The 11122-nt window shown below is 42.3% G+C and overlaps 1 protein-coding gene and 1 long non-coding RNA gene across 7 annotated transcripts in view; both read right to left on the bottom strand.

Moving 5' to 3' along the window:
* Nucleotides 1-2831: 2831 nt before the first annotated feature.
* Nucleotides 2832-7417, bottom strand: LOC105913917. 4 transcript variants are annotated; one of them, XR_001163456.2, is made up of 6 exons: nt 7134-7417; nt 6180-6233; nt 6050-6108; nt 3612-4693; nt 3442-3525; nt 2832-3356 (listed from the first exon to the last, which is right to left on the bottom strand). It is a non-coding gene; the product is annotated as an uncharacterized LOC105913917 (long non-coding RNA). The 4 variants fall into 4 exon arrangements; XR_002677580.1 differs by having other exon boundaries at nt 6050-6233; nt 7134-7416; XR_001163455.2 differs by lacking the exons at nt 2832-3356; nt 3442-3525; nt 3612-4693 and having other exon boundaries at nt 4781-6108; nt 7134-7393.
* A 134-nt stretch (nt 7418-7551) lies between these two features.
* Nucleotides 7552-11122, bottom strand: part of LOC101775317 — an 8053-nt gene continuing 4482 nt past the window's right edge. For all 3 annotated transcript variants that reach the window (XM_004954318.3, XM_004954319.3, XM_012849195.2), the window contains exons 4-6: nt 10214-10275; nt 9613-10141; nt 7552-9307 (exon numbers count right to left, since the gene is read on the bottom strand). In XM_004954318.3, the coding sequence (XP_004954375.1) occupies nt 8018-9307; nt 9613-10141; nt 10214-10275 (1881 nt within the window). In that variant the 3' untranslated portion in view covers nt 7552-8017. The remainder of the gene's footprint in view (nt 9308-9612; nt 10142-10213; nt 10276-11122) is intronic.

The raw sequence follows: 11122 nt of genomic DNA, 5'->3' as shown, positions 1-11122 counted from the left end.
TTTCATGCTAAATCAATCCTGGAAAATTAGAGTAGCCCCTGTTAGGAATTTTTAACCCTTCTCTAAAAATTTTAGAGTTAGATCGTCCCTGGAGCTTGAGTTAAAAAATAGATCTTTATATTCTTCCATAGGGGTACTATTTTATTTTTAATAAATTCTGTAAAAGTCAAATGCATCCCAAATTTTTTACAGTAGATTACTAGTGTGATTATCAAGCTTTTGTAAAAATTTCAGAACCCATATCCCATCAGATTGCCGATCTGACGGAGGCAAACCAACCAGACTCATCTCGCAGGCCACATAACAGCAGGTCCAGTGGCCCATCTCGGCCAGACTCGATCCTTCCCATCCGCCGCCGTCTTTGTCGTAGCAGACGGGCGGTCTCGTCGGCTCCTCGTCGCTGCAGCGCACGGGCATCGTCGTCCTGGATGCCGCCGTCCCAAGGCTGCGCGCTGAGCGTTCCCCACCTCGCCCGTCGCCCGCGGGACGGCCACCCGTTCGCCTGCCGCCACACCGTGCTCGCGCGCCGCTCGGTGGTGAGAACCCGGCCTTCTTGCTGAGGCCCCCCTCCACCGCGGACGAGGTGGAGTCCCTCAATGGCAATGCGTGATCGATCTGCAGCTGCGGAGCATGGCCACAAAGCCACCAGACTACGCTGAGCGCGGCCGCAAAGCTCAAGCTGGATGCAGTGTGTTTTGTAAATCATGACTGCCTTGTGTTTTGTAAACCGTACAGGTGCTAGCAGGCAAGTTCTAGTTGTATAAGAAGCAGCAAGGACTCTACAAACTGTACAGATGGCAAATTGTGTTCTGAATTGTGCTATCACTGGAATGAACAGAAGGATGCAGAGTTCAGAATGTTGTATTGTTCTCTGGCATACTAAAGCACAAATATAAAGGTTGCAGAGCTCAAATGCTCAAGTGTATATGACATACTGAACTTTGCACTTGAAACACAGAACCAAAAGCTATTCTCCAAAAGACCTAAATCAAGCTCGATTACTAGAACTCAGCATTAAAATCATCGGTCATTGCACCCTACAAAATAAAAGAAAAGTAATTTAACTCTTTGTGCATATCACTACACTGATAATCACTTTGAAATATTACCGTCAATAGTTGAGAGAAGGTATTGATGGCCATGTATGATTGAGAAATCCCTTCATTGGACTGAGAAGTACTAGGGGGGATATTATGTACTGCTGCGCCACCATCGATGGCCACTTTTGCAGTTCCTTGTTCCTTCCAATAGAAGAGAATAAAATAATTAGATACAATTAAACCTTTTTCCCTTGGATACAATAAAGAGAATCAAATATAATTTGTGCTGTTACATACCACTGGACCTTTTCCCTTTGTCTTACTTCCCTTTTTTTTACCCTTGCGCTTCTTATCAAGCCAAGTTTTTTTGCGCTTTGAGGTATTTGTTTGCACCTCCTTTTTCTTTAGACGTGCTGTAATCACCAACTCACTTGGGGGAGTAAAATTGGTAGGAACAATGACTGGATCCATAGTACTAGTACAACCATCTATTTCTTCTTCAGCTTGCTTGCTAAGGATGTCAAGTGTGTTGTTTACTAACAAGGTGCACCCTGGATGGCTGGCAGCTCGAAGTGCCAAATTCAGAAATTTGCGAGTCATGTCTTTGTAGCGAAGCATATCATTTAATCTTGGATCCTCTACTATGTTTCAGCCTTGGCTGTCTTGTATTATTCCACTACGTGCTTCCCGTGTCCAACGCTTCAATACATATTATTGTTTTGGTAATGATTTGATATTCATCAAATCAAGGACTTTTAGAGCATGGCCTCACAATATTCCAATTCTGTTGAATTGCCCACAGCTGCATGTGCTGGTTTGCTCTAAAGGATCACCAGTAACTTTGTACTCCTTCTCAAAGGTAAAATTTTCATCAAGACTCCCAATTGCTACAAGATATTCATCGTTGCCTTCCAATGCCGTGGTGCTTGCTAGCATGGACCTTTCATATTCACCTTGAAAAGCTTCAAATATAATTGGTGTGTACAGCTTGCTAGCTTGGATTAGCATAGGTGTCCTCATTTTGATTCTAGGTAACTTTTTTCTTGACTCAAATTCAACATTCAGCTCATTTTTCCTTTTGTTTTCCACCACCCTTTCAAAATGCTTAAGAAATCGAATGATATCAAAATCAGATTTGAAATATCTCTTCAGTTCACTATTCAGACTCTCACTCAATTGTGTACTTCTTGTCCCTAATGTGAACACATCCTTCACGAAACATTCCGCCCATTTTTCTTTCAACTTGTATATACTATCCAACCAAGTTTGCTTGCTGGCCTTTGTCCTCATGATGTTAAATGCATCTTCAAATTTTCCTCATCTTCATACTCATAATATATGCACTAAAGCCTGAGAGAATACTTAGTTTTTTCTCGCTACCTTCATCTACATGTTTGGGAGAAGCACTTGATTCTTCATCATCGGGTTCAGCTAGATGTTTGACAGCATTCTGCGTAACGTGAAAAGTGCACAAACCATGCCATGATTCTAAAAATACTTCCTTCATTGCTTTTCCCATTGCGGCATCTTGATCAGTATAGATTGTTTTTGGTTGCTTGCCATTATGTGCTTTGACGAAGGTCTCAAACAACCACTTGAAGGACTCAAAAGTCTCATCATACATATGAGAACAACACCAAAAACGTTTTCCTAAAATGATTGAACCCAACAAATACACCAAAAGGTCTACTTTCCTTGTTTGTTCCAAAAGTAGTGTCAAAATTGACAACATCACCAAAATATGCATAGTCGGTGAGCATTTTAGCATCAACCTAGAATATGTTTGCTATCTGTTCTTCTGAATCCATCTGTAATGCATATTGGAATGACGGGTTCTCAACAATTTTGTTTTCATAAGCATGCTTCTTGCTTGACCATATGCCATCTCCCGTTGGCGCTTGCCCCGTAAATAATTCTTGTGGTCACGGAGAGTGTAACTGAGATTAAATGACCCTCTAAAATTTTTCTTTGAGACACCATCAAGTGCGAGGTTTGTGGCAACTGAAGGATGTCAGCCACTTTATAAGTTCCCTTCACCCGGTCCATTACAACACCCATGTGAACTTGACAATCAGTTCTAGTTTCAGCTCTTGGACATTTTGTTAAATGATCCCTTTTATCTTCCAATCTATGACCCTCATTTGCCCAAACATATCTGTAGGACCTAACCTTCCCATATGATTTTCTTTTGTTTGTGTACTTTTTCTAACCTCAAATCCTTTTTGACCTCCATAGCTAATCCAAAACATCCAAGCCTCTTCAATAGTAGTGAACTCCATGCCAACTTGAGGCAACAAACTAGGCAGCAAGCCCTCACTACAAGAAAAAGAGGTGATTATTTGAAGAACTAAAATATGTCTAATCTCATGGTAAAGAAGTAACAAACTAGGGCGATACACACCTGTTTTCTTCCATCTCAGATATGCAGATGCAGATTTCGTTTTTCAAGCAATCTGATATTTCGTTCAACCAATTCCAACACAATCTAATGAGGGAGGTGGAAGGTAACCAAATTAGAATGTCCCTGCAATCTGATTTAATAGGAAGAGATGGGAGTGCAGATTAGTGTACCTCGTTTTGGATCGAGAGAGAACGAGCACGGGAACCTGACGATCGCCGCCTCACAGCACGCCCTCGCGCCAAAAAAAAGAGAGCATTCGAGCTAAAAAAACGAGTGGCCGCAGCTCTTCTGATCCAACAGGCCGTGCTTGTGTTGGGCCGAGGCCCAGCGTGTGGAAGGATTGACGAGGTGGGAGCTGGTCATCGTCAGATCGAGAGGGGATGGCGCAGATGCTGTGACTGCTGAGCACAGTCGTTTTGCCTGACGTTAGACGGGAATTTGGGGACCATTGTATTTAGATGGGCCACAGGATGTCCAAGAAATACTAAAGGGCTGTAAAACGGATTAAAATGGCAAGATGAGTACATGCATGAGCAGTAACTTTAACTTTACATGGGCCTACGATGTGCTACCGAACGTCCGAACGTACCAGCGTGGGCCTGACATGGGCCGTGTACCCATATTCTGTAAAAGGGCCGCTAATGGGCCACCGATGGCCTTCGAATATGAAGATGGGCCAGAAGCACGTTAATGGGCCTCAGACATGCCGATAACGGACCTAGGATGGGCCGATAATGAGCCATGGTAGACCGATAAGTATATTACGGCCGACAATGGGCCTTATATGGGCTTAGACGGGCCTATGGTGTATGGGATGGGCTATACATGGGCCAATAATGGGTCAAAACGGACCCATGTGGGCGTAAATAATGGACTTTGAGTATTGTAATGGGCCACGATGGGCTCGTGTGAGGGGCGATTATGCGCCATAACGAGCCTACATGTTCCTTGCGGGCCTCTTTGAGCCAGATTGCGTAACGGTTGGGCTAACGAAGTGGACGTGTGTGCCTTACATGGACCTTGTAAGCGGCATGGCCATTTTTGTCAATATCCGGTTCTACTGGTTGGCATCACCTAGTTCATGTCACGACTACTTCGCTTCGTCATGGGCAGAATTGCTACGCAGTTTCACCGCTATTAGCTAAGTACAGATTAGCGTGTAGTTTGCATCAGCAAGGTTTGACGGGAAGCACAGCTGATTGTAGTACAAATTCGTCTGTCCGCTACAGTCAGATGCTCAGGATGTCGATCACTGCAAAAACACGGGGTAAGACTAGTTAGAGAAATATTTGCATCGAACTGCTTTCTTACTCGAATACATAATGAGTGAAAATAAACCTAGACAGTAAAACTTCCGAATCATCTATTCTGGAAGTGATAATGTTCACTTAAAAGAAAAAAAAGTGAGCCATTACTTTACACTTGCTAGCTCTAAACCTAGGATCAGCAAAGCCAGGAAGCAATTTCATTAACTATTTTTGCTGGGGGAAAGCAGTGCGTTGAACTCATCAAAAATTTGGTAATGCAAATACATATTATGGCAAAAGCTTGTGACAAAAACACCTTTCTACGAACAGAGGATCATCAATGTTGTGTGCTTTTTAGTTCTCCTGTTAGTTCTGAAACCGATGATCCTATCTTGACCTTACCAAAACTCGTACTCGCCCCTGATTCATCCATTATATGCAACTACGAATAGGAAAAGCTATGCTGACAGCATTAGTAAAACACCCCTGATTCAATTGATGTTATCCTGCTCTAGAACGATAAACTGTCATGTGAGATAGCATCTAGCAAACAATATCATAAATCACCAACTTCTCAAAAGATCAAAGCACACCAACTATTTGATTTTTATGACACAAAAATAGTATATTAAATATGCAGCAGAACCATGTGTTATCCGTTCTCTGCCATCATATAACCCTCCCCAACTCAACTTCATTATCAATGGATATATACCAGATACCACTGCCTACAAGTTGTATGGCTTAGCACGTGAAGGGAAAACACTGTTAAAAAAGAAGACGGGTGCCTACTACTTAAATAATCAGGCACAAAGCGAAGGGGCGGAGACCAGGAAGAGAATTAGAAGAGTCTGTCTAGGAGGAGCAACAATGTAGGTAAAATTAGAACAGTTTATTTCCATTGCTTGCCAATTTAGCCCTTTAATAGGGCTAACGCCTTGCATAGCTAACAATACTAAGATATGATTCCCATTACTACACTAAATTGTCTATACCTAAGAGATTTACTCATACTAAGTACTTTCCTCCTTGGCTCCTTCAAACGTGTGCTTTTGCTCTTAAGTATGTGACCTAGCTACCCACATCCACAACAATGCAAATTGCCACGATATAAGGATCACTAGCAAGATACCTTGCCACTACCACAGGCGTTATTGAAAATACCAACCCCAATTACAAGAAAAATATGAAACACGGCACAGCTCCTGATAGCCAACATGTTAAAAGTGTTGCAGCAAGAAAAAAAGAAGAAACAATAAAATATTACTGCACAATAACCTAAATATGATGCAGAAGGGCCATAAGGTCATATAACAGCAATGTCCAACATCCGCGGAGTTACCTTTTCAGGTTTTACTTACCTCAAGAACCTCAGTTACCAAGACATGGTAATTTTGGATCCTTGTTGCATAATACGTATCTGAGTAATCAAAGCATAGTATTACAGCTAAAAGAGATGGGTTAAAACTTAGTCACAGGAAATCAAGTCACCTTCCTATCTAGCATCAACAAAAGACCAAAGTCCATGCAGGTTACTCCAAAGTCCTAAATCACAACTCCAAGAAGGAGAGAGAGAGAAAACAAGATTCAGCAAGGGAACAATATATTCCATATGTAAACCGCTGAATGCATTGAAGCTCCCACATTGCAAATTAATTGAAATACTTAATAGACAAGATAAAAGCTCATATATTTCTAGAGGTCAAGACAAATCATAAAAATTATATTCTGCAACTAAGACCTAGTGCTCATCAATTTCCCGAATCTTTTAAATTAACTCACTTGCAGGAGGCAACAATGCAGTTACATTTGCCTAATTTCCTGAATAACTACATATGGCATGTGTCAGCAAGTTCAAGAGTTGTATTAAAACCCTCACTGTGGCTCCAGCTCTAACAACTCAGGAGATATTTAAAAGGTCAAAACTATCCTTGAGACTGCAATAGGAAAAGAGAACCTAATTTATATATAGAGGTGACCCTCACTACACAATATTTGGAAGAATCACCTAAATAAAACAAATAACTTCCAATGTATGCACCAAATTAGCGCCTTAATAGCATGAAAAATCAGCATTAAGAAAGTAGACCCAAAATCTAACATATACATCATAAGTAAAACAACACGGGCACGCACAATTCAGAAAAAATGCTACTAAAGGCCCCAAACGGGTTCAAACCGAACGCGAACGGAATCAAAATCGAAGGTGGCTACAAACGAATGGAAACAACAGAGCGCCTAACGACTACGATTAGACGCACCATCTAGGTATCTACACGAGAATCTCGAAATTGAACAGGACGCGTCAAAATTAGAGGTAGCCACCGACGCGAATTCGATGACCCCGCAGGCACGCGTGTGCCCGGCAATCCGGAAGGGGAAGGAGAATACGACCCAGAAATTCGCATTCGTAAACTAGCAGGGCTAGGGTTTGGGGTGGCTGACCTGAGACGACGCCATGGCGCGACGCAACTTCTCTTCGCCGCCGGATCTGGGCTCTAGGGAGCACGACGAGCAGCAGAGCACGAAGGAGACGACGGCTACGACGAGGCGGCGGCGAACTTCGCCTCCGACCGCCTCGAGCCCTCGGCATCATCCCCTCCGTTTTGGCTTGTCGAGGACGAGGAGACGCTCCTCCGCGTTGTCCTTGTACTGGGTGGGCCCACCACGCCAGTCAAATGCCACCGGCCCACAGCCTTTCTTAAGTCAAGCTACTAAGGACACGTGTCAACGTGTCATTGGCTACAAATTCATTTCTTTTTTGAGCTGTACGCTGCACTTCTTTTTTTATTTTGAAAAAAAAAATCCTGCTGAGATCATGCCCACCCTATTGCCAATCTCGACAACCAAGAGGGTCACACCGTCGCGGCAATCAGAAAAATAAGATTAAATTAAGGTAATAAATCTCTTCTGCTTACACGACTGAGATATTACAGGATACTCCCTCCGTTCTAAATTGTAGATCGTTGTGACTACAATCGTTTTAACTTTTATATGTTTATAGACATTATTATGCACCTAGAGATATATTATATCTAGTGCATAATAATATTTATAAACTTAAAAAAGCTAAAACGATCTACAATTTGAAACGGAGGGACAGAGTAAAACCTCTTCTCCCATGGATGGAGAGAACTAAAATAACACCTAGCAAGATATACGCTGCTGCAGCTGCTGCTTTACAAGATGCAATCAGATTATTCACTGGCATGGCATGGCATTGCAGATTAAACAGTTCGTTCCTACTCTTCACCAGCATCAAAATACTAGAAGATGTAATTGCAACATGACGTACAGGTATAACAAGGGCCCATGATAAGCACGGGCCCTCAGCTGTCTGACACCGTCTCTTCCGATGACGCGCCGGTGTCGCTAGGAGTGACACCATTGGCTCCTGCGATGGCTGCAGCTGCAGTCCCCCGGTTCAGATCCAAGGGGTCACCGCTCTGGAACAGCCTCTTGCTGAACGAGCGCCAATCCGCGTTCCTCCTCATCGCGCGCTTCAGGGAAGCATCAGGGAGGACATGGGGCTTCACGTCATCAGAAAACAGATTACCTCTCAGGCTATCCCTCGGAGGATCCGCAGCAGAATGCACCGGTGCTAGTGCCATGCTCGGCCACATCTCCCGGTCGATTCGGCTTGTGCCGGTCTCCGCATCCTTGGTCAGCCACTGGGGAAGGCTGTTGATCGGTTGTTGGTTCATGGGAAAGAGGTGAGACGCCCTCTCTGATGGTTCCTGGAACCAAGGTGACTTGCTGTCGTAGTATGACTTTTGGAGCTTGGATGCCCTCTTGCGCCTGCTGCCACTTCTTCCATGCGAGGAAGAAGCCCCAGGGAAGCCTCCCAGGGACAGATTTCTTGGCCCACCATCAGTTCCATGAAGGTTTAACAGCCCCAAACTTGACAAATGATGCCGACTTCTTTCTGAAGCATGAGCATTGCTAAGGTAGACATCGCCCAATGAAAGGTCTGTTTGTGCTCCAAGAAATGGAGACTTTGAGCAACCTGAGCACGAAGCTCTACCGAGATAATCCTCCGCTATATGAAGAGGTGGTGCAGGACCCAGAGCAGACGTCAGAAGCTTCTTCTGCTCCTTGTCCCATTGCTTAGCAAGATCCTCAGGCATCCTTGAGTTTGAAAACCGTATCCGTGTATCCCTCATCATTGCATTCCAATTGTTGACGCCATACCTCCTAACTCCAATCCAAAGAAAATCCAACTCTTCTTCTGACCACGGAGCTGAGTGCCTCTTGTAGGAGTATGTGCCAAGCCTTTCTGTCAGCTTATGAGATATGCTGGAGGTGCCTCCAAGAAACAACTTATCACTCCTCAAGGCAGACACTCTACTGTCTTGGAAACTATCCAGGCTTAGGTCTAAACTGAATTCAGGAGCCTTGTCCATTATTCTGAACTTCAATTCTGAAGGCAAGTTCCTTGGTCTCTTCAAACTCCCAGTGTTCCTTGGTGGAGCCAGGTCAAAGAAATTTGAGTACGAGGTATGCATGGTTGAGCTTTCTTCATGCTGTTGTTGCTTGCCATGGATAGTGTCTTTCTCCTTTGTGAAAAACATCCTTTCAATTGGTTGGGACATCTGCTTTTGAGCACTAGCAATTATATCCTGCGAGCAGTGAGAAAATGTTTCAGATCATCTCTGTTAAGATTTTATTTTTACAGTTATAGTACATTGTATGACAAAAGAAAATGAATTCAAACTTGCAGACAACTTGGTGGTGATATGAAGGGCAAAAAATTAAATGAAATATGCGAACCCCCCCCCCCCCCCTGCTGTTAGAATGAAAGAAACGGCGATATATTATTCAGATAAATAAAATTTGCAGCACCAAGAAAACAATTCTCACTTAATGCATGGAGAATTTGGACATGCTGAACACGTAATAAAACATCTAATTTTATTATCCTCACCTGATCTGGCAGCTTTTGAATTGATGGGTCACCCAAATGGAGAAACCCTTCTTGTCGTAATTCAGCACAGTTCAGGTCAATCATCCCTAAACAATTCTTTTTATTTTGCTTATGAAGACCTTGATCAAGAGCCTCTGAATTTTCTAGCTCTTTGCCTCTCTCATCACTATCATCATCCAAGACAATAACCGGTACATTTTTTGTTGAACCTTGAGATTCTGGAACATCTTCTGCAGCAGATTTATTGGTTGGTATCAACCAACTGACATTTACGCTTTGCCTTGGTGACTGCAGGGTAGTTTGCGCAATACCATTTCCCTCTCCCTGCACATCAATAACTTTTGGCACTTCAATAGTAATTGGCAATGTTTTGCTCAAGTCCTCCACTGTTGCATCTTGCTCCCTGACCTCTTGTACACAAGTGAACTTTGACACTGGTGTACCATCATCTTCCAGGGTCATGTTTCGGTTTCCACCTTCAGCAATCCGTGGAACCATATGCTGAACTGAGGATTTTATGATTTGCGAACTACAAAAGGAACATTGTATTAATTTCTTACGTGTGTATTAATAACAAAAAAGTACCATCACATCACCTTACCTTTTTTGTTCATGTGTGCTTTCAGCTTGTGTAGATAGTCCAGTGCTTCTCACTTTAGCTACCTGTAATGAATTAAATGTTAGCTTTAATTATTCTGAATGCCCTAGGCAGATAATGTGGGGAGCTTCCTTTATCGAAAAAAGATAATGTGGGGACGAGCAAGGAAATTATCAACGACCACATGGGTTATTGCCAAAGCAATATATAAAAAACAGAGCAAGTATATCTATAGTGACATAAAATGGATTTTTAAAACAGAGAAAAAAAAAGAAACTATAGTAAGAAAAATTAGGAATCTATAGTTGTGGAAAGAGCACAAACTTTTAAAAATTTCTGTATGCATGGTGCATGAAGCAAATTTGCCTTTAGCACCACAAACAAGGTGTCGTCTCTTTCATTACTTTATGTTACCTTGTAAGAAAATTTGCCATGATACCAAAAGGCTATGCATATATGTTGAAAAAGCAATAATCCTTTAATGGCATCATTTTTTTCTCATTCTCTACACTGATAAAGATCTTAGTTCTAACTTTTAATCACAGAACGTAGAGGTAATAAATTACAAATTAAACATGACAGAATGCTAATCTGGTTAATTTTGAAAGGCTTTTACTATCGTAATATTTCCGGCCATTGACACATCATTTCAATAGTACAAGGTACTGAAAGTAGCCGATACAGAAATATCCAGTATATAAGGTCACATCTGCTTCTTTATGTTTTTGGCACTTTATGTAGCAAAGATATACAACAATTTCTACAACTAGGCTATTGCTGCATAGTATATTTACAGTCTTGTGTTTTTAGTGTGTTTGAAAGAAGTGCATACAAGATCACTCATCTAGCATCTGAATCTCATAGGTTAGACTAACAGACTCCATACCTTGATACAGGTACATTGATGAGTTT

Source organism: Setaria italica, chromosome I (assembly GCF_000263155.2).
Source record: "Setaria italica strain Yugu1 chromosome I, Setaria_italica_v2.0, whole genome shotgun sequence".
Lineage (NCBI taxonomy): Eukaryota > Viridiplantae > Streptophyta > Magnoliopsida > Poales > Poaceae > Setaria > Setaria italica.
This window is presented reverse-complemented; position numbering and strand designations above follow the sequence as displayed.